This window comes from Centruroides sculpturatus, unplaced genomic scaffold, assembly GCF_000671375.1.
Source record: "Centruroides sculpturatus isolate CEXI.00-Female unplaced genomic scaffold, Cexi_2.0 scaffold659, whole genome shotgun sequence".
NCBI lineage: Eukaryota > Metazoa > Arthropoda > Arachnida > Scorpiones > Buthidae > Centruroides > Centruroides sculpturatus.
The window spans coordinates 218,550-244,226 of NW_019384850.1; the positions used below are offsets into that span (position 1 = coordinate 218,550).

A 25,677-nucleotide genomic window follows, 5' to 3' on the forward strand; every position below is an offset into this window, starting at 1 on the left:
TACAATACAATAACTTACTTGTTACAATTAGTGTTGGGTCCATTGAATTGTTTTTAAATCAACTCCTTCCTGAACCATTTCCCAGAGAGGACTGTTGTTATATTTTTATAAAATAATTATGTTTTAGTATATTCATATATCAAAGTTAAAATAAAAGGACTTGTATTTGTAAATACCTCATTTCTCTCAGTCGTTTTATATGATAAACACATTTCTTCACAGTGTATTCTATTTCTTCTTCTGTGGTAAATCTACCAATACCAAATCTGTAAAAACATCATTAGTATTAAAATTCCTAATAATATTTCTTTTTTATCAGTTTATAAAAAAAAAACCCAAAAAATGTTACCTAATAGAAGAATGTGCAAGATCTTCATCTGCTCCAATTGCACGCAAGACATAAGAAGGCTCCAGAGAAGCAGAAGTGCAGGCACTGTTTATAAATAAATGATATTGCCTAATGCATATAATCTTATAAAATTTATAAATATTTAGATTAATGTTCATAATAATTCAAATATAGACATCCCCACTTAACACTTTCTCAGCAGAATGTGTTTTGGATTGTGTATCCAAACTTTACAGAACATACTTATCTCTTGATGCAAGACTTTTTGACCAGTGTTTATTTAAGAAAAATTTATATTTGTCCAAAACTTCAACATATCTCACAGGAAATGTCTCAAGTTAAAAGCCAAATACAATTATTTAGAATATTAGAATCATTTATAGACATTATCAAAAATGAATATCAAAAAATGGAATATGTGTCTTGAATAGAGATAATACAGTAGAGCCTCGATTATCCGACCCCCGATTAACAGACACCTCGGTTAACCGACCATCCTAGTCGGCAAATTTCAAATGTCCGCTGGTGATGTGGCACTACAATATTTGGCTATGTCTTGGCTACTTTAATATTATTTTTACGTGTTTTAGCTGGCAACACTCATTCGACCATGAAAGGGAGCCAGTATTTAAATGAGGCTTAATTTTCTAATTTTTAACAATACAATAGCGACGATTATTATTTTAAAAAAATTTTGTTAGGCTTAACATTGATGAAAATTCAACGCGAAGTAAGTTAATGGTGATATACTAATATACTAATTATATGGGATTTAATAATATACTACACTAATAATGGATTTTTTCATACTTTTCGGTTATCTGACTTTTCAATTATCCAACCAACCACAGTCTCCAATTGAGTCGGATAATCGAGGCTCTACTGTACTGGAAAAGGAAAATCAACACCTCCTATTGCAGAAAGCCTAAACACTCTTTGTGCCACTGATAATAATAAATCAATTCTCCAATTTACAGGAATGTTTGAAATTTGTTAAGGAATAAATAACACATTCCTGTCTTTTATTGTAAATTTTTGTCTACAGTTTTTAAAACAAATTTCTTTATTGTTGCATATTATTTTCTATACCATACTGTGAATGTAAAAGCATTTTGCATGTAATCCAAACATTTTAATACATACAGAGCAACTGTGTGTTAACAACCATATTAACTATTTACTGATCAGAAAGCAATATATTAAGCATTTTATATCCTAATATGATACAGTACTCTTGCTTTATAGTGACCTTCAATACAGTGATTCACATAATATAAAGACCAATAGACAAGGTCCAGGCCAATCTTCCATATCCATAATATTTTACTATTGATATAATGACCCTATTAATGGTCAGAATGTTATCAGAGCAAAGTTTCAAATACAATCCACAAATGTGAAAATAAAAATGAACCAACCTTTCATAAAAATATAACTGAACATTTAAAACAAAATTTTAAATCAAAATTACTATTTTTTTAATTTGACTTGTTTAATTATTAAAACTTATGTAAATTTATGTAAATTTTTCTTTACTTTTTTAAATTGATTTTAAAAATTGCTTTAAATAATGTAATTTTAAAGGATAGCATTTTATATTCAGAGTATTTTTCTTATGTAGATATGAAAATTGCTTGATGTAATTGGCATTTTTCTGATAAGATTTAATATATTGATCATTCAATATAGCATCCATTTTTGACAATCAACTAAATAAAATTTAATGATGAGATTTGCCAAGTGTCTGAATGAATACAATAAATGATTTGTGTTTGAATTACTAATTCCTAAAAGCCACTCTATAGTGAGTCTATTGTAGTTTGTAGATTATACATAGGATTGTATTGTCTTTTAATTAAGTTTTCAGAAATTAAGTGGGAATTTTGAATTAACATTGTAATACATTATAACTGTTTTCACATTAATTGTGAGCCTATCTCACATGATTTTCAGGAATGAATTACTGACATAAATAAAGAGGGAAATATCTGTATTAAATTATTCAAAAATATTGAAAATTAATGGACAAAAATGCTATTAAATTTAATATTGACCATATACAAAAAAATCAAGCACAAATCTTAATTATCAGTTATCTAAAATTCAGATTTCTTTTGGGCTGTAGTCAGACTAGATTTTAATCATTGCAATAAATAAATTTTGATTAAAAATAGGCAGATTACACTGCTATCTTGTATTAATATTAATATGCTCACTGACAGAAAAGTTATACATCAAGGAGGAGGTTTTGAAATTGAATAAAAGCAGTGATATGGTCTGGCATGAAAGCTTACAGACACATTATGCTATTCTGCAACAGGTTTGTCCACAGATATTACAATTGCTGCTCCAAATCCCTCATATTTATAGGGCTGAAGTTGATGTCTTATCTGGTTTCACAAATGTTTGATGGGAAACAAATCTGAAGACTGGGCAAGTCAATGATGAAGACATTCTTAAGAAACCTTAGCTGTGTGTGACCAAAAAGCATTAACTTGCAGGAAAATGACTGTTTGCAGCCCTATCATCAAAAAGGTAACATATGAAGTTTCAGGATTCCTTGAATCCTGTGTTCAAGGTTCCTTGAACCACTACTAAGATAGGTCCATCAATGTTCCTTGAACCACTACTAAGATAACCCATTATCATATGACAGTCCCCAGATCAACATACTAGTAGCGGAGGTAGTGTGCTGCTCAATAATAGTCCTTCACACTAGCATGGTAATCATCTGTTTCTAAACAGAACTGGAATACATTGCCAGGATGATACATTACCAGTCTTTAACATACTTTAACAGTTCATACTTCTCTGTTGAAGCACTACTACAAACAAAGCCAACAATGTTTGGAGTTTTAATGGCAATATGCATAGTGGTCACTGTGCAGGCAAATTTGCATGCATAGTGGAGACAGGGTTCTACAGTAAGGCTTCCATATGTCTCTGAATGGTAGATAAAGACACCATTGTAGCTATTTGTGCATGTCTCACAATCAGATGATCATCACTCCTGGTGGTCCATCTAAGGCATCCAGAGCATGTCTGCCATGTATGTCCTGACAACTGTCCTTGACCACCATGCAGTCAGGTCAGAACAGTTCAGATAATGGACAATTTGGCAAGCCATCCTGTTTCCCTCAACTTGATAATGCAACCTTTGACAAATTCTGTCATCTGTGCATAATATCTTTGACTGTATCATACAAACATACCTGGCATTTGAAGACTACTGAAAATTCTGAATACAGAGTGCCTCTGCAAGCCTGTTTATAGGATACTTGTCTGATATATGGATGTATGGCAAGTTTCGCAGTAATTGGACAATTCTATCTGAATGCATAATGATGTAATTATATTAATTTTAGAATTCACTTTAATAATTTAAAATATTTTGAGTCCAAGTCAAGTCCTTTTTCTACCAGAATATTCTAAATTATTAAATTTAATGTAATTATCAATATTAGTACAAGATAGTAGCTATTTGTTTGTTTCAATGATTAAAGATAAAAAATCCAACTTTTAGATATTTGATTAATACATCATTTGTTAATTTTCATATTTGATGTATGAAAACTACTACTAAGACCAAATTTTTACATGATAATTAATGTTAAACTGAAATGTATTTCAGAAAACATTTTTCTTTAAATCTAAAACATGAAATTATTTAGTTACATATGATTTTGTATCATAAATCATTAAATGCATTAATGTAACTGTTTTATCCATTAAAATCTTCAAATTTCTGATAGTTTGTTTATAAAAGATCTTAATATGATTGAAGTTTAACAATAAAATCATAAATTTACCTTCCAGAAGAAAGTGCAACGTCCTTAAGTGCCATCAATAAACTCTCTCCTTCAACACAAGCGAAAGATAGATTTATACATCCTGTAAAAATTCAATTACTTACTTATCATAATGATGATAATTTTCTTTCATTATATTTCTTTACTTAATTTCAAAAATAATAAAATAAATAACTTTTTATGTTATATTTTATACCTACAAGTATTTAGTTTTTGAAATTTTATTGAAACAATTATGCAAAATTATTTTATGAAAATATGTAGTCTGATCATTGTAGTAAACCTAAAATAAAACTATTTAATAAGAAAAAGAAATGTTAAAAATTAAAATAAAATTATTAATTGAAAGTAATTTTGTTTAATTTAATTGAAATTACTGAACATGTAAAAAATAAAAGTATTTAATGGAATAAAATGCTTTTCATAACTATAGCAACCATACTATAGTTAACAAACAGGAACATGTTTATAAATAATCTTTTACAAATGAATTCATTTAAAATGCTTAATTCTTTTCCATGTTCAGTGCTTAAAGTAGTTCAACTAAATTGAACAAAATTACTTATAATTAATCATTTAAGTTTAATTTTAATAAATTTTAATTAATAATTTTCTTTTATACAAATTTGTTTTTTTACTCAATCAGAAATACCGAGCTTCCTATTAAAAATTTCATAAATATAATTAATAATAGTTGTTACATAAAAATCATGATCTGACTGATTTGATAATGTGTAGTAAGCCTTAATGATTTATGACCGGTTCAATTTTGTCCATAATGTCTGATCTCAACCCATATGGGATCAGCTATCAAGAGTGAGATGAAGAATGATATTTAAATTAAACTAGAAGCAGATTCAGTTTTGAATCTGAATTCCTCATGATAGGCTGATACCTTACAATTTGATCAACCTGACCAACATGTACAAATTATCAATGTATCATAATTATAATTTTGTAATACTTTTAATATAAAAAGTTTGCAAATATAAATTGCAAATGTATATCAATAACAGTTTTCATAAATCGGAATCCAATATATGAAATCTTCATGATGAACAAACTGTGGAAGTATTGTAACTATTTTTATCATTTTGTTGTTACATTCATGTAATGCAGATAGCATCAGCATATGTTTTGGCAATACTTACGAGCATAAAGAGGAAGCACTAGCACATAAATACATGCAGTTTACAAGGTCATTTGTGTTGATTTATGCACAAAATTGAAGAAGCAGAATGCAATCCTATGGTAAATTTATCACTTTCATCAACATAGAGGTATCCAGTTTTTCAAAAACTCAATAAATTTTGGGTAGCACCATCAGCTTGAAACCAATTGACTGTTTTTTTGAAATATGAATAAGATCTATATGATATATTTCTTGATAGAAAAGTATACAGTGAATATATTGTATTTTCCTGAAATACCTGGCATGCTGCTCTATCCAGGGGAGACCATGAAATCAGATATTTCCATATAATAAAAACTGGCATGCCAGTTTAAATGAGGTTATATGCATTAAAGGATGCATTAATTAAAGAAAGGATGAGAGGATTCATTAAAAAAAGTGAATAAGTTTTTATTCTAAAACTGTGAAACTGTCAGCATTACATCAAAAACTACAATTATATGTTTAATTTCTTCATTTTGTCGTCTTTCTAACAATGTAAACTACTTGTGGAATTCTGAAAGTGCTTTTTTTTATGTGAATTTTATTGTTATTTAATTCAAAAATGCAAAAATAAACACATTAAATTAAAAAAAACTCACTGTAAATTATCTCAACTTACACTGTAGCCCACACTGACTGACTAACTACTACTATTGTCAATAAGTTGTTAATTATTTTATTGCCTTGTAAACAAAATTGCTCTTTCTGATTTTAAATCAGTCAAATTACAATGTTATTATTTTATTGTATTTGGAAGAATGTTTTCTTTAACGTTTAATTAAGTAGTTTTGTTAGATCTGATTAATTTTATATTTTAGTCATAATTTAACTGGCATGCTGGTTTTTATGCTGCATGTTGGTCATTCCACAAAAATATGATATACAGTGGATGATCTGATACTATTGATGTAAGATATCAGCATCTTACAGATTGCATTACATTTTGTCAATTTTTTTATGTTAATAATTGTGAAATAATTTTTCTATGGCAATAAAAATTAATAAAAAAATTATAAAATTATGAAGTTTATGCTAGTATTTATACAACACCTGGGTAAGTCTGATCAGGATCACCATTCCTGATAACATGAGTTACAGAATTCATGATACTGTCAAGTAGTTTCTTTGCTAATTCTTCAACTCTTCTGTGATCATACTAAAAGAAATTTATTAAAATTTAAAAATCTTATAAGCAAACTCAGAATCAAATAAATATAACTTAATGTATAATACACAGTAAAACCTCACTTTGTGGCCAAGATAGAAGTGACATAAGGTGACAAAGATACACCATATTATTTCCATTTATGTGGTAAAGAGAATAAGAAAACCTAAAATTTGTAACTCAACATATTGTTTAAAATACTTTAAATAGAATTTAGTTTCATTGCTATAGTTTTGAAACAGTTTGTTAAGTTTCCTTAACACATGACATTCAAATAAAATAATCTTTATTTATGTTGGGCAAATTAAATTTATCTCCAGAATTTAGTAAAAAGAAAGATAATTACATATTTGTTCAATAATTTTATACAAAATCTAAATGTATTTTATAAAAATATAACTTCAAATCAACAATGATCAGTCTATGTCACTGATGTGTCACTTGAAATACTCAACAAAGAAAAATATCAATGATCCTGAGGTAAAGCTGGTTTAATTATTAACATTTTTTCTGACACTTAAACACTCCTGCATATCTAATGATTTTTGTTTAATAATTTTTCTGAATTTTCCTATTAAAATATAGTATTTAAATAAAATCTTTACTATCATTTCTTAAATATATTGATTCTGTCTGTGGATACTAAACAATTCTTTTCGACACTTGGATACTTCTGCATATCTAGTGATTTCTGTTTAATAATTTTTTTCCGATGTCTCGTATTAAAATATAGTATTTAAATAAAACCTTTATCATAATTTCATAAAGACATTGATTCCATCTATGGGTACTAAACAATTCTGTTTAGTACTGTACAGTATTTGAATCTTATTGCAAACAGCTTTCATTTACTGTACATGTACTCTGTATTTCAATATTCTAGTATGTTAGTTAATGCATTAGTCTTTATGAAAGTTTGAATTATTGTATATTGTAAAGGATTTATTTTATTTTATTCAATTATTGTTTATTTTTATGATCTTTAATAAACTTTACCAGGATTTAAACTAATTACAGTTCTCTATGTCAATTTTTTCGTAATCTCACCAGGATGACATCCTCACTTATGTGGACGGAAATTTTATACCTCAAAAGTGAGGTCATCTGAGGTTTTACTGTATATTGACAAAAATCAAAATTTTACAAGCATGAACTCACTTCCATTTCTTTCAAAGCTATTTCACATGCTGCACCCAATCCAACTACTAATGGTGTGGGCACAGTGCCACTACGAATTCCTCTTTCTTGTCCACCTCCACTCTGAATTGGTTCAACTCTTACTCTTGGCCTTCTTCGAACATACAATGCTCCTACACCTTAAAAATAATTTTTTAAAAGTTTTAAACAACCAATTTATTATCCCAATTAAAAACTTTATGAATTTCTTTTTTCAAATTTAAATACACTTTAGTTGAAATAAAAATTTAGCTACACTAAATTATATTTATTATAAACACATCTCCTATCTTTAAATAAATTAAACTTGTTTTTTATTACCATACTATTAAAATGCCAATATACACTAATTATGGATTTAGAGTAGCTGGGGAATTGTTAGAATGGTTCATTGTGAATATGAGCATGCATCAAGACTGTGCAAAGTTTCCCTGGTTATTCACAATATGTACTTGGATAAATGTGTGAGGCAGCTGAGAGAAGAGGAAATGGGCATGAAACTGGGTGGTGAACTGTTCAATTTCTTCTTATATGAAGTATCTCATGTCAATGGGATACTGCAATTCACTTTTGCTTTCAGTCAGTACAATGGAGAATAAAAGGAGAAAAAATAAAGATTGTAGTGTTTGAAAGAGATAAGCAAATTAGTGAGTACAAGGTATAGCTAAACAGTTGACAATGGAGCAGGTATGGGAGTTTGTTTACTTGGGGAGCACCTTTGAGAGTAATGGCAGAATAGATAGGAAGATTGGAAAATGAGCAAATGCTTGTATGATAATTACCTTCATAGGGTAATTGATTCATAAGAATGTATTCTGTGTACAAGTATAGTTGTGTACAAGAGTGTGATCCTTCAACCCTGTTGTATGGTTGTAAGGTGTGGGGAACAAAACATAAGAGCAGAGTGATTCCAGCTGAGGCGAGATATTTGAAATGTAACATAAAGCTACACTAAATGCTGTTTAATATTGAGCTATATTTTGGCAATAATAATTTTGAATTAATGATTAATTTGTCCATAAAGAGAGGTGTTAGGCACCATCTCATATTAAATTTAATAATTATAATTTAATTAAATAATTTTTAGAATAAACTGGAAGAAAAGAATTGGCCCAGAGAGAGACTCAAACCTGAGTGTGCCCTTGGACAATTCTTTTCTTCCCAAGACAATGATGCTGAATACGACCCCAGTTGGCACCACAATAAACAACAATGGTTATATTGTAAGTTAAATATACCTGGAAAAAATCAGACCGAAAGTCCGAGCAGCATAATTGACAATGCATCTCAAACCTTCACTCTTGCACGATTAGCAAGAGTTACGGGTTTGAGTCCCACTCTGGGCCAATTCTTTTCTTCCAGTTTATTCTAAAAATTATGGCCAAGTATGTAAGTAGTAAGTGGATTTATCTATCAATAATTTTGTTTGCTAATATTAAAATTTTTTCAGAAATAAACAGTATTTTAATTAAAATATGATAACAATGATAAATCAATAATATAACCTTGAAGTAATAGTAATGTGGAATAATTTATTATTACATTGTTGTAACATATGACACAAAGCATGATAGAAAGGTAAAACTATGTCAAAATTATGTGTCTAAACTAATAAAGATATCTTATGATTCAGCTATTGAATCTTATATAAAAGTATTATCTAAATAAACATTTTGCATACAATGGATTAATGATTCTCAACTGATGTGCTATAAATCTTCACAGGGGTGCCACAAAAATTCAAAAAATAATTAAAAATGCTAATTTTCACTGTACTTTATTGTTATTTAAATATTTTTTATATAAGAAACTGTACACTTTCAATATTATATGATTCAACCTTATACTTGAAATCTTATAAGTAAATATAAGATTTTAAGTATACAGTTCCTTATATATAAATATTCAAATGGTTGAGTCATGCCAATAGTGAAAAAAAAATTGAGAATCATTGCAACAGCTCACCCCTACTGAAAATCATAATCACACTCATAACTTAATATTATAAATCTCCAAAACAGTCTGAGAAATTATTTTCAATATCTGAGATACATATTTTCAATTCTAATTTTATAACTTGTTTAAATTCATAAAATTTTAAATGAATAGAGCTAGTCATAATTTAGATTTTTATAAAAAAAAAAGGTGAAATAATAATTACACATATAAAAAAANGCTGTAAATGGTAAATACATTTTCACCCATGCACAGAAACTAGCAGTCTTCCAATATAGGATTGAAAGCAAGCAGAGGATAATTACAGGGGCAGACGAGGAAAAAGGAGTAAATTACCCTGATGAGGAAGTAGAAGCTCCTCTAAACAATGTCAATACACAAAAAACAGTATTTGTAAATATTTTAACTTGTTTGAACAATTTTTGTCTTAAAATTATTTTATTATATTTACACAAATATGAACAAATGCAAATAAAAGTTTATCTGAACAAAGAGATAATAAATCAAAAGTATTCTAGAATCAACTGAAGAACTTTCAAGTCAAAAATGCATTTTGACTGATGAATCGACCAGCATAAAGAATTGAATAAAAGGATGTTGAATAGTATAGTGCAGCATTTTTCAAACTATGGGTCATGTTAAAATTTTAACAGGTCATGTAATGATACTACTTTCCACAGAAATACTTGTAATATTTGTATTACTAAAGTATTCTGTAAGAACTAAGAACAGTAGATGCATCTGTTAGCCATTCAGTGAGCCACTCAGTGACTATAGTCATCAAATTCTTTTGGGGCATATCACCAAAAACTAGCCTAAAACTATCGCGAAAAAAAATTCACATAAAAAATGAATTATGTAACAATAAAAAAAGACTTTTCTTTCCTAGACATAACTGTTTACAAAATCTTTTTCCAAAACAGTAATGAAAAAAAACATGTGGAAAAATACTTTAAAAATCCCACATTTTTTCCCTTTTCCCATATTTATTCTCCACTGCTGGGGGTAGAACCATACCCGACTAGTCCACTGTTGAAAGGTTAAGTACTAAAAACTGTTAAGAACTTTTTCTTATAATTATTATTGTCATTTAGTTATAAAGTTAACATCAGTGAATACGTGTATATGAAATTGATTTCTCTTTTTTACTTTGAATAACATCAAAATAGAAAATCATTATATGTAAGGTAGTAGTCATAATGTTATTCAAGTTGCAATAGTTTTGAAAATATTTCCTTGTTTATTCAAACTTTTAGGTTTATTGTCATACATAACAATAAATTATAAAAAATAAATAATGGATGACTTTTTGCACAAGTGGATCAATAAATGATTATTTTTGTGTATATACAAAATGAAATTAATAAAATCTTAAAATCTGAAAGGCATATTTTAAAAAAGGTTTTATTAAGTTTTAAAATTAAGCATTCATTAATTTTTCAAAGTAAAACAGACTCCTAAATAATTTTGAAATGGTCTGTTTTATTTACAATCATCAGTCTTACATTTCTTAATAGCTAAATTTCAATAATAAAAACTGAAATTGAAGTAAGTTATTTGTTATGAATCAAAATTGTCTTGAATTGCTATTAATATAAATGTAATCAATGTTACATTTCACATGTATTAGTTATTATCAATAATGCATAATTTTGTTTCATTATATAATATACAGTGACTCCAGTTTACCAGACTTTTTAAAATTTTATAATAGCACTTGGGATGTAGAACCATTACAAACAAATATATTGGGTTGCATAAGCAAAAAGTTTGAGAAACACTGGTCTAGTGTCTTTACTTAACACTTCATTGTGATTTTAAAAAAGTATATTAAGATACTGTTTTGTATGTTGGCTTCAAAAGCTTTTTTAAATTATAAAATCTCATTTATATATTCATAAGCCTTATACACTAACATGAAAATATCCAAATAAAATATTGTGTAAAGGAATATACCACAGTTCAATAAATTGCAAACAATAAGAAATTATAATTTATTTATATTACACATTCTAGAGAATATACATATCTGATTATTTTNTTAGAACTTACTGAAAAGAAACATTATTTAATTTTAGATTTTTAAGTACAGTCGAACCTCTGGTTCATATAATGCGGATTAGTATATCACGGCAAAAAATTGCGACCGTATTAGTATAAAGACGCTAAAAGAGACTCATAAAATGCAGAAAAACATCACCGTTGACATGTGTCGTGACAGAATTGGTTGAATCTGGACCAATAGTGGATGAGCAGCCAAACTACTTACACGCTATGGAGAGTTTAGGCGGGTAAGTTGAGTTTACTATCGTCTGTTCAGTATATAAATTAGATACTGTAAGTCTAATACAGTACTGTAATTTTATACATTTCTTATTCAACGGCCATAAAAATTATTTCTATTAATGATCTCTCCAAAGTTCAGCGAATTTTTTGCAGAAAAATAACTTATCAGAAAATGCACCTGCCATTTGGTGCACTGTTCCGCGACAAAAACAAGCTTAAGCAATGGCGTTGTCGAACGGTGCACACTAGGTAAGTAATCCTACAATATTTTGTTTATAGCATAGTTTATACAGATTATTTCCAAAAAATTATATGTGTTTTGGAAATGTTGAGTCAAATTAGTCTAGAATCAATTAATTTTATGGAAGAAAACCTTTCAAACAGCCATAGTCTGTAAACTGCACACATGCCGGGCTGTGATTGGCTCATGTATTTAAGATTCCTACAACGTGAAATTCTTATAAAGTGGAATGTATCTACCGCATTATAGGGGGGGTCGACTGTAATGTCAAGTTTGATGAAAACATTACCATAAACATATATACTGGGTAATCCAAAAGTTCTTTGACACAGCAGCCATTTGTAATGCCAAGAATGTACAATTGTGCGTATGTGTGAATATGTGCATTATTGCAAAAAAGTTAAATACAGGAGCTTCCCTACTTACAAACGTTCAACTTCCAAACTTATGAACAATTTAACCCTATATCTAAAATTTAAATTTTGCACGAATTCTGAAGTTCTCTTGCCAGTTGTAAAGTGGTGTTGAAGTCTTTAGCCAGTAATAAATAATAAATTTGTAATAAATAATGTGGATTTATTTTTATTGCATATCATTATTCTGTTTTTGTACAAATTCTAATGTTCGATTGCTGCTCACGAGGTGTATCAAAGTTGGTAACGTTGGAGTAACGGCATTCTTTGCTATTGTTTGCAATTTTTATAAACTTTTATAATTAGTGCTTCAAAAATCCATCGAAAATGCAAGAAGTAATCAATCTGAAGTAAGAATTAAAGAAGTAAGAAGTAATCAATCTGAAGAAGTAAAACATCATTAATATAAATATAATTTTTATGGACGTTAAATAATAAATGGTTTTTAGTAGGTCTGCTGCTCATTTAAACTCAACAGTTTGTACAATATCTGTTATTGGTGTAGATTCGACCAATCCTGTTGCGACACGAGTTGGCAATGATGTTTTACCGAATTATACGAGTTTTTTTAGCTGTCGCAATTTTTTCGCCATCATATAGGAATCCAAACTATATGAACCCGTTTTATAGGAGGGTCTACTGTATACAAAATGTACAGTTTTTTTAAATAAAATGTTCCTATTTAATTAAAGATTTTTATAAGATTTTAATCAGTATTACAAAAATAATTGTAGTATATGTTATTTTAATGAGCTAAACAAAAACAAGATACAGACAAGAGAAGCCATTTCTTGAAAATTCTTCATAATGAAGAATTGTTTTGTATTATTTGCTATATGATCTCATCATATCAGATCATATACAAAATTTTATAAGGTAAATAGTGTATTATACTTCTCAATTTAAAGAAAAGTCATCTTTTGCAACAATCATTGACTCACTTTAACATAAAATATTGTAATTTGTTTTGAATTATCTTATCTTCCTTTAATTTAAATTCTTTTTATTCTAATTTAAGAACATTTTGTATCTAACAAAAACTACTATAACTGATTTAACTCTAATAAAAAAGTCAAATTAATCATTTTGTTTTTATTTAGTAAGTCTAAGAAATGATTATTAACATTGCATTGGAAAAAAATCTTGTCTGCACTGTTCGCACTTTCAAGGTAAAATGTTACAATCTGTAATCTTGTCAAAACTTATGCTTGTTAATAGTAATATATTTTTCAATAATAATAAATACTTAAATATTCTTGCAAATTTATTAATAAAAAATTTATAAAAGAATTTAAACAAAAAAGTTAGTGTGTCATTAATTTACAGAAAACATTATGGAAATATTGTATAGTGAAAACAATATCATCAAAGTTTGAAATACCTGATACAATACATTTCACAAATCTTGACCAAGATGATGTGATGCACAATAGAAAGGATGTTAAAATGTAAGGGTAAAGATTATATAATCACAATGGCCAAACTACATCTTGCATCCTGCATTAGGCTATAGACCTTACTGCAGTTCTCTTATACTTATATAATTTCTTTTTATAAATCTGGTACATACTAATTACATATACATCATATTTTTATAAGTTTGTGACTACTATGAAGTGTGATATATAAATGAATTTTAAGTTTAACTTGCAACTTAACTTTGATACAGATAACTGAAATTTAAGGTGTGTTTATAAAGTCAAAGGAGTTAAATGTTTACTGTTATTTTATGATTGGTTAGATAATGTAAAGTAATATTTATTACAGAATAGTGATAAGTATAGAATTTTAACTATATATAATATAAAACATCATTTCAATAAAGAATGTGGCTCTTGTGTATTGCTGATATGTAACAAATTTTGCCACCCATTATTTAAATTTAATAGGTTTATGAACCTGCTCTTGGATAACTGGCATACACATTCTTAAATTATCCAAGCCCTGTTCAAATAATGCATAACTCCCGGCCAAGATTTGTAAAATGATTTGTACTGTGTTTGAGGTAAGAGAAATAATTTACTGATAAATTTCTTAAAAACAAAATGTGTTTATTGCTCTATTCAATGAATGAATTTGGTTTCTAAAGAAATTTATCAGCATGTTGTTTCTCTTTTGAAAACAATACATTGAGTTGAATAATAGATTTTCTCAGATTTTGATTAAATTTATATTTTTGTGAGCATTAAATTAAAATATTTATGAAAACTAATTTTTGTAAATAAGCCAAACTGCAGATGGTTGAGATATTATTTACATGGAATATCAGCTAGTTCTTAAATAAAGAAACAAATTGATAATCTGAATGAACTGAAAAGACACAATAATAACTGAAATATGTATAACAAAAGAGCTTTGTTCTCACTCTAAATAATAAATTTTAAATCTCAAAAAAACTAATAAACTAATTTGTCAATATGTTAGAAATAAATAAATTGTTTGTAATTTCTTCAATTTTGCATTATAAAATCATACCTTCAAATCAATTAGTCCCGATTTCTGTACATTTAAGTAAGTAACATCGAAACCTTCTGCTTCGAGGGCACGGCATGAATCCAATACACACTTATGTTCCTGAAATTCATATTTCATGTCAATAAATAAATTTATTCAATGATATTAAAATACTTTCGAAACTTACAATCTGTGTTGTTATAACATGCTTCTTCTTTTCACCATAAAATCTTGCAACACCTTTCACTGCTATATTATTAGATTCAGTTGCGCCACTTGTAAATACAATCTCTTTTGGGTCTCCCCCAATTAACTGTGCAACTTGCTTTTAAAAGAAAAATTTTTAAATTTAATATTGCTACAAACTTGTTACGAACTAATATTACTACAATACATGCCATAAAATTAAAAAATGTCAATAAATAAAAATACAATTTTTATAGAGCTCAAATTAATTAGAAATAAATTTAAGAAATTATATATTTATTTCTTACATTTATGGTAATGTTGCAATAGACAAATGCAGTAATTGCAAGCTAATGTAAGAGGGCAACAACGGTCAGTTAAAATATTTATAATACAATGTTTGATCAAAATATACCAATCTGTATTTAAATCTAGAAAATAAAAATGATCATGTGCCAAATTTGCATTTGAAATATGAAAAAGATGGAAGGTTGCCAAATTTATTAATTAGTAAATAAGTTTTTTTAAGTTTATTATTTATTCTATTGAGCTGTGATTGCAAAGTAATGCTCTGAACTGGAAGATAAAAATTAATAATAGATTGAAAGATGGAAAAAACTGCCCTTAAGACAGTTCTGGAAGAAATACTCTGGCAATGCCTCTAAAAAAATTTACTCATAACCAAGATTCTTCAAATACTGATTGTGTCAATAAGTTGTACTGACAAATCAATGCATGTTTTGGTACAGTTTATTGGATTTTTCAACAACTTTTTATATGGAATGAAAAAACTGAATTTTGCCCAATCTATAAGTGTATACTGTTATACTTGAATGTAAGAGCATGCTGTTATATGTATGTAAATACAGTATAAAAATTATCATTTATAATTAATGAGTATAAATTAAAAACGTTAATAAAATTATTTAATTTAGAATCAATTTTTATGCTGATGATTTAGAGATGCAACATGGTTATAATTATATAAATATACAGCTATGAACATGTGTCAGTGTTTTCATTTTTATTATTCAAAGGATTTTCAGATAAAATTACAAAAAAATGTTTAAAAAATGTAGAATGAAACATTCAAATATTTAAATTTATTAAAAATTATAGAGAGATCTAAACATATAACAACATATAAATACAACCCCTTTCTAAAGTTGTAATATTAAAATTAAAACAAAATTCCAAATTTCAAATAACTTTAATGTTGATATTTTAAAAATTTAATTAAAACACTTTCTGCTAAAAATGTTTAGTTTCTGTGTGTAACACTTAGGAAAGAAAAGAAAACTATTGTTAAGGATATGTAAGTACAAGTTATTGCTTTCTCATTCCCTTTTGTTATCCTTCACAATGTTAATTTATTTTTATTTAATTACACTGTAAAGCATTAAAAATCTGGACATCAAAAATCCAGATTCAGCCATTGAAAAATGAAATTAACCTCTTTTAATGGTAACATCATTAATAATTCTTCAAAGTTCCTTCTAAAATAAAACTTCAGTATTTGCTTACTCATATAAAGACTAACATTTTTGGTCCTTCCCTCTGGATCTTCATCAGATCTATGATTTTTTTAGAATCAGAACGCTTTTGCAAATGTTGCTTTTCTTAAAAATGTGTTCAATTTCTCTTTTACATTTAAAGTTTAAAATCTGTTTAAAAAGTTTTTAAACTTTTAAACAGATGTTTAAAAGTTGAGTTTTTAAAATATGCAATGATGGTTAAAAAGTAATGCTTGCAAAGAAATCAAAAGTATTCTGATTCTAAAAAACAGACCTGAAGAAGATCCAGAGGAAAGGATTGAAAATGTCAGTCTTTATATGAGTAAGCAAGTACTGGAGTTTTATTTTAAAAGATACTTTGAAGACTTATTAATATTGTCACTCCAATCTGGAAGAATTGTGAGTAGGTAACTTCATTGTTGATATTTTAACATTCATTCAGAATTTGTAATTTTTGTTTAAATATAGTAATTCTGTAAGTTATATTTTGAATCTTTGTAATTATTCCTAGATTCCTTGTGAAATACTAGCTAGACCATCTAAACTTAATTCACAGTACTTAAAATATTAATTTGCATGAATATATTTGAAAATCCAGATGGAATCTGGTTCCAATTACTCTAGATTTTTGATGCTTCACAATATTTTCTAGCACCTATTACAATATATGAAATACATGTTTTGTCAAGAGGTGACATGTTAGACTTTGAGATATCTGGTGATAGAAAACAAGAAATATCTTTTCCCCAAATTTACCATTCAGTCTGAATGAGTTTGTTTCTATCATCTTTTAAAAACTAGCTCTCTGTTCTACTGGTTAGTCCTCATTCCAGTACAGGTTCATCATAACTAATGTATCATGTCTTTGTTGTCATCTTTTTATTGTCTTCTTCATTCCAGCTAGTTTCATCTACTGACAATTTACAAATTAGTAAATTTTTTCCAAGTCTCAATTATATGTAAATTAATCCTGTATTAATGATAGTAAAAGTTTATTTCAACATTTCATTCATCTTTCTTAGATCATAATAATGATTCAACAGTCAATATGATTGTAGATCATTACAATAGATATTTTTGATGATGAAGTTCTTCATTACCACATACAGTAGAACCCCTCTAATCCGTCACCTTTGGGACTGGGGGTATGGTCGGAATGCAAAAAAGGTTGGATTATCAGAAAAAAGTAAAATAAACAATTTTCCCCTTTGTCCAATCTTTGTAGCACTGCTAATTTTTCATTTAATGAAAGAGTAACATGTTTACGTTTCACTCCTGACATGTTGAAAACACACACAAAACTGTACATGTACACACAATGTAAAACATATACTGTAACAAACACAGAAAAATGCCATGGATGGTGAGTCACTGACGAGTCGGGACAAGTTTCTCGACTCCGACCACGGTCAAATTAACCGGAGTGACGGACTAGCTGAGGGCGGACTAGAGGGGTTCTACTGTAATTTAAAGCAGTTGTGCCTAAATCCAGTCTGTGAACATATCTGACACATCACCCACAAATGATAAAAGTATGTTTTATATATATGGAATATAAAAAATATTTGTGGCTTCCTATCTATGACTTATGTGCAATTTGGCCTGCCAATCAAAAAGTTTGTGCATCACTTTATTAAAGAAAAACATTTTCCTGTTATAAACATATAAAATCAAATAAATTTCAGTTATTTAATTAGATATATATATATTATAATTTGTATAACTATTGATATTATTAACTACACACTTTTCTAGCTTTCTCCATTGCTGCTTCACTTTCCCATCCATAAGCATGAGTCCTGGAATGTGGATTACCATAATAAGTTATAAGGTAAGGCAGCATGGCATCTAACACTCTGGGATCCTACAAAGAAATTTTTATTCTTTCAAAAGTTAGATTCAAAAGAATTGTAAGAAGCTTGAGCTAAGTTCAAATTTAGCTCAAGCTCCTTAAATTAAGAATTAAAGACACAAGAATAGCCTATACAATATTGTAAAAATTAATGAGTCTAAAAACACTCATAAAATATTTCATATGCAACTAAGATTTATAGGAAAGAGCAAATATTATTTGTAGTTCCAAATTACAAAAAACTTTCTCACCAGAGGAGTAGTTGCCTGAGCATCCAGATACAGAGGTCGCAAGAGACTTTCTTCTTCATTTTCAAAAATCTTCTTATTTGTTTTCACATCTGTTTAAGTAGATAAATTAAAAATCTCAATAAAATAAATTATTTAAAGGAATAAAACTATTTAACAAAGTAGTTCATTAACATTAATATTTTTCATATTTAATTTTAAACTGAATAATTAATAAAAATTAATTTTTCTAAACATTATTTAAAATTTTTCTGATATTCAGCTAGTAAATAACATTAGTTTAAAGTATTCATATATCTTGGAAATATCCATTAGTTATTCAAAGCAATTCAAATTTCAAATTTAGAATTAAAACTGTAAAATCTTATGGCATTCAAAGCACAGAAAAAAACCTATTAAATTAATTTAAATTATCCAGAAAAAAAAATAAGATAAAGAGTAATCCAATAGTATAAATTAAACTTGAAATAACAAATTTTCTGCTTTGTTATCTGTAGTGGATGAATATAGTTATTTTATGCAGTTCATTCTCATTTTATTTGTTTTCATTAGAAACTGAGAGATAAAGTTATTCAATTTATATAACTTTAACAAAGTTACCTAGATTGAATAACTTATAACTCATACAGAAAGTCACATAGTATAATAATAATGAATATAACCTTTAGGATAGGTAAAGATATCTGCTGAGAACCACTTTTTCTATCTTCACTTTTGCATAATTTAAGATTTTAATACTATATTGTTCTATTTCATTCAAGTATATTATGACATATCTTCATTGCTGATGCCACTAGAACAAAAACAATTTGTTCTGTCTATTATCCTTAATGATTTCAAACTCAATTTCTGAAAACTTACAAAATTGGAGACAGAACAAAGTAGTTTTTAGCCAGCACTATCCTGCATTTTGAATTGAATTATTTATTTAATTAAATAGTTATTGAATCAATTAAACTAATTAAGAAAGCAACACAGTCTTCAGATATTTAAGAGTTTTAAATTTTACAAAGTACTGTACAAAGAGTTGCTAAACTTTTAAGAATTTTTACATTGTGTTTATCTATGGAATTATTAAAGCTAGAACACTAGACTAAAACTCATACAAGTTTTAAGTTAAATGAATGATAATTCTTAAACCTTATATGACTTTTAGTGTGTAGTGTCCTAATTCTAGTAATTACTCTTTAGAATATATAATATAAATTATGTATTAGATTCTCATATATGCATATTTCCAGAATATGTCATTGAAAATGATTTTGGTAATCATGCATGCATGGATCTATTTCATGATATCTTTAATTAGGAAATTTTGATAAGTAAAAAAAACTAAATGTTTAATTGCAATTTTTTTTTTATCTACAAAAGTTCTTAAAAAGTTTAGTACAGGGTGTCCAAAAAGTACTATGCAGTGAGAAATTTGTAATGACATTTAATGTATGGTGTTGCACATGAGACCGATAAGTTGTATGTCTTACATTTCCATTTTGCATTAGATGGTGTTACTGCTTGTTCATACATGTTCTGGATTTCAGAAGATTTCTTTGACAATTGCATAATCTCATATGGAATCTGGACTGTTAGGTCTCTGGACCTCACTTTCCAAATTTTGGGACTGGAAGACATTTTCAACATTTGCTGCAGAAGAAACTGCAATATCATATGTAAAACTTCACTTTTATTAAATTTACTTAAACCACTTATACTACATAGTAAATTTTTGGACATCCTGTATATTTTTAGATACTGTAGTACAGATTGCTTAAATTTATAATTGTATTGTTTTATTGAATAATTTGAATAATTTATTTTTATTGATAGAGATTAAATTGCTGAATTTTTTATGTTAATAATTATACTACAACACAATATCATTTGGACATCCTGTATATTGTTTTAAATATATTAATCTTTTGAAATTTAAACCTGTATTCCTTATTGGCAAAATCCTAAGAATAAGATACTATTCTTGAACAAATTTAAAGTTTTTGGGCTGCAATTTGAAAAAATTGTAGACCTATAAATTCCCACTGTTATCTGTCTTTCCTTAATCTCGAGAATGGAGCTAAATACACGAAAGTCAAGACCAGATATGGAAAGCTTAGGGGCAGGAGGCCCCAATTAACTATATACAAACCAAAAGTCACATTATTTCAATTCAAAAATTTTTCCTTGAAAGGAGTTAGATAGATGACTGGCCCAACTCCATCAACTCCATTGCTAATAGAAAAGTATCATGTACAGGGGCAAGACACTACAGTACTAATTTGAGGTGGAGAGAATATATTTTAAATTAAATAAATTAAAATTGCAGCCCAGCATTGTGACAATGTCACAACAGATATCTGCTTGATTTATAATTAAAATTTGATGAAAATAGATAATTCATTAAATATAAATGCTTAGAACAAATTATTTAAAAGCTGTGATGTATTTAATAAAATTTTCTGCATTCAGATGTTCTTCCAGTATTCATACAAATCATGCTTTGAATCATGTTAACATATCAAATGGATAACTGTAAATAAATTTCTAAAAAATCCAGGACTAAAATTAGAAATTTATTTATAATATGAAATTTTATGAAAAATATCTGAACTCACAGAACTTTTACTCGATTTACATAGCTATAGGCAGGGAAGTAGCCTATAAGGAAAGGTCAACTATGCCAATGTGGATCAAGTTTCTTGTGAATGTGAAAAGGCTGACAAAGAAGACTTCAATATTTTTATTTGTATAAATCTTTATTATTTGTATTTTTTTTACAATATGTTTTAAAATACCAAATGGATAACTGTTTAAAAAAATAAACTGCAATAACTTTAAATATAAAATGATTACCTTACACAAAATATTTTACAATCTGTAGTTTGACTGTTTTTATAATTATTATATCACTTTTGTATATTCTGAAACAGCTTAGAATAGTATAAAAAGTCTCTTACTTTAAATATAGACTTATGTTATCAACAACACTTTATTTTTCAAAATGTAGTTCTAGTGGTATATGCAGGATTTTAAGAATATGAGTGTGGCTAAAGACAGATTTAGAGTATCAAGGCACTTTCCCCCTGTCGTCTTTTGAAAAATGTTACTCAATTATCTTAGTTATCTAACTTTTTACATCATTCTTGTTTCATTAGCTTTTTATAATTGTTAAATAAAAGATAAAAAATAGATAATTGAATAATTTTGAATTCATAGATTGTTTATAAATTATACAAATTATGGACTGATTTTTATTTGATATGAATTCAAAAGGAGAAATAAAAAAGGGTATTAAATTATTACATTTTTTATTTTTGCTAGAAATGATTGAAATTGCAGTTATTTCAAATTTGTATGTAATTATTTTTAGTCTGTGCTTCACACTGTTTGACACGTGCTTCTGAAATATAGTTATTATTTTTTTTTTTTACTTTTTTCTGTTTGTGTAAGATTATTTTCTGTCACTGAAGTTGCACAACATGCATTGTTATACTTATTTTTATTTTGAACTAACAAAACTTTGATCAGTGTTGTAACTTGGCTAGTGTAACAAATGCCCAAGAACAGGGCTCAGAATAAAGAATGGCCCAAAATGGAATATTAAAAAATTATCAGTATTATATGTTTATTTTTAATTTTTGCCACCTTAGAGGATTGATTCCATAATGTTTTTGGCAAAGTTAAAAAAGTAACTGACCATTTCTATCATATTTGTTTTTTTATTTTTTCAAGAGGGGGGAGCCAAAAATAAAATCTCACACAGAGTACATGAAAAACTAGTTACAATATTGCTTTGGTATTATGATGATGTTGCAGCATCACAATCACCTCCTTGTATAATTTCATATTCTCTCAGCATAGATAGAAAACTTATCTCATTCAGCTTTTTATCTGAGATATATTATATTATTTAACAACAAAATTCTTTAATATTACTTATTTTATGAATTTAATCATAACATAATTTCTTTCAATATGCATTTTGCATTAAAAACTGTATTAACAACTTAATAATAAGAATTCAATCAAAATTTTTAAACTTGTAATCTTGTAATAATTTTCTATCTGTTCTGTCACTTGATTAGCCTCATTATTTATTACATTATATTTGAATGTATTCATTTCAATTTTCTTCAAGTCATATATGTTTTTTGATCAATGAAAAAATAAATATCATTTATTCCATAATATTTCCAACCAGGTAATCTCCTGGATATGATACAATTTCTTTTTCGAGGGATTTATGATTCTCATATTTTTTTGGAAAAATTCTTTTTATTGCAATTTACATTACTTAGGTTTATGTATTCTTATTATTTTTAATAAATATGATAGCCCGCATACTTGCCTTAAATGCAGTAAAATTTTTCTTAATTAATGCTTTTATTATTAAAATAATATATATTATTAAAAATAGAGATAATATTCATTCAGATAAAAAAAAATAACAATAATGCTTCATAAATCAGAGGGCTTGGACCTAGTATCCAGACAAAATGAATATTTTGAACAATTTTAACATGGAATTTTTAAAAATAAATGTGACTCTTTAATGATAGTGCCTCCATTTCATTATTTCCATTATCTTGGTTAGAAAGTGGCTGTAGAATTCAATGGTGTGATGTATCAGTCACATGGAACTTTCCGTTTTAGTTACTTGATAAAAAAACTGTTTAAAAATTTTATATACTTAAATAAATTTAACACAGTTATCATTATCTAATTATCTAATTATCATTTTTAGGCATATTTTTTAAACCATAAATAAATTACAAACAATTATTATTTATACTTATTTATTTATTTGTTATATATATTTTCTATAATAGCATATTAAAATGTTGTTGTTATTGTTGTTATCATTATTACTATTTATGAACAAATTCATACTTATTATGGCTTGTATTCATGAACTACAAGAAAAACTTTGCCTATCAGTTAATGTTGATTTAATGTAATACAATAATTAAGGATATTATATCATCATCGTAATGCTATAATTATAATTTACATAATTATTAAGTGATGTACAAAATTAATTAGTCAGACAGACAGATAAAATAAAATTTTATTAAATTTATTATGAATGGCAAGAACTCTAGTAAGCAGTCATTACCAACTATATTATGGTATAGTATGGTAGCTAATGGTAGCATGTGTGGTGTAAATAAGATCATAAGTAGAGCTCGAAACAATCATCTGACTGTTGTAATACTGTTATAAAATAAATGTGATATTGCAATATTCCCTACATGTTTTAAGCAATAGAATTGCATATTCTTTAACATAGTGAATTATTTTAATTCTTTTACTTTATTTGAAATTATATTTCTAAATTATATATCTGATGATGCTGATGATAAGTGGTAATGAAAATATTTGAAATATTGATTTTTGACCTATTTCATTATTATTTTTTTAGAAATAATTATAATTTTTTGCTGTGTTTCACTGATGCATACATTCTGTACAGGAAATATTAGCAAATACCTGAAAACTATTCAATAATACAAAAATCTCTAAATGATCAAAATAAATGTATATTTTTTTATGTATTATCAATAAATATATATGTAATACATTATGACTCGGATGAAGTATTTAAATTTGCAAATAAAATTTATTTGTAATTCTGTAGTATAATATTACTAGCATTTCAAATATACACAGTAGAGACAACAAAATTAATTTAAAATATTTAAATATTATTACATTACCAAAATCTGATGAATGAACTGGCTGAACTTTTGAAGAACAACTTCTAATACAGAATGACACAGTCCTTAATCCAAACTGTAATATCTTCCTTGTTATCATTTTTATACTTTCTACAAAAAAAAAAATTAAATTTCAATATTTACACATAAAATTAGTTCTATATTTAAATAATTATTCACTCATAAGTTTCAAAAAAAGAGTATATTTTAGAAACAGATAAGTGTCATTACTCAATTATTGTCGTCATTCATGCAAAACCTGATTTAAGAATATTCTATACACAATTTTTTACTAAATTATAAATATTTATTAAAATACAGTAGAACCTCGAAAACTCGGCTCTCGATAACCCGGCACTCCGGATAACTCGGCCACACCCTGGCAGGGCAAAAAAATCCTTAGTTAATTAATTTTCATTATAGACAGCTTTATAAAAGTATAAAACCTCTCATAAAGTATTTTTCTGAGGTCTGTCTTATCAGGTAAATTACTGTACACAGTGTATTCATTAATTTTCATTTTCATGTAGTAAAGGCTCTATGCCTTCATAAAGGACGTACTTTTCCTTTGTTTAAGGGTATTTGGGCAGTTTATTCTCTGTTATATTCTCAAGTAAACAATACATACAAGTACAGTACAGTATTTTCTGAGGAAACACTCGTACTTATTTTTTTTAACCCCATTCCCGATAACCCGGCATTTTCACAAACTCGGCCACCCTTCGGTCCACATTAGGCCGAGTTTTCGAGGTTCTACTGTATTAGTTTTATAAATAAAAGTAATTATTATATAAACATTCCAAATTTTAAAAGAAATGCCGTCAATATTTACTAATTAAAGAACATTTTCAAATAATATTATTTATAATTTTATATAACTGTTTAAAGTAAAAAAAGTATCAATTTCAAGTAAGATTATTTAACATTCTTCTTCACTAATTTTTAGCAGATATTTCCTAATCATTAGTTCAATATCATCATTCCATTAAAAAAAAAAAAAACATATTAAATTCTAATCAACGAACTTCAAATTATCATCAATAACACTTAAGTAGTTTTGATATAACTTACAACACACATTCGACATCGATTTCGAATCCACATGTTCACTCGATCAGCCCTCTGGCGTTTTGAAAACAAACATAA

The 25,677-nt window shown here is 27.2% G+C and overlaps 1 protein-coding gene across 1 annotated transcript; it reads right to left on the reverse strand.

The window, feature by feature from the left end:
* LOC111630463 (cysteine desulfurase, mitochondrial-like) lies at nucleotides 1-25,662 on the reverse strand. Its single transcript, XM_023374562.1, has 13 exons — nucleotides 25,603-25,662; nucleotides 24,532-24,642; nucleotides 18,827-18,915; nucleotides 18,471-18,587; nucleotides 15,211-15,348; nucleotides 15,045-15,143; nucleotides 7,995-7,998; nucleotides 7,656-7,813; nucleotides 6,383-6,488; nucleotides 4,159-4,240; nucleotides 350-433; nucleotides 177-266; nucleotides 1-91 (listed from the first exon to the last, which is right to left on the reverse strand). Exons 2-13 carry the CDS (start codon nucleotides 24,629-24,631, stop codon nucleotides 28-30), a joined length of 1,131 nt encoding a protein of 376 aa, XP_023230330.1. The 5' UTR covers nucleotides 24,632-24,642; nucleotides 25,603-25,662; the 3' UTR covers nucleotides 1-27.
* Between the last annotated feature and the right edge of the window lie 15 nt (nucleotides 25,663-25,677).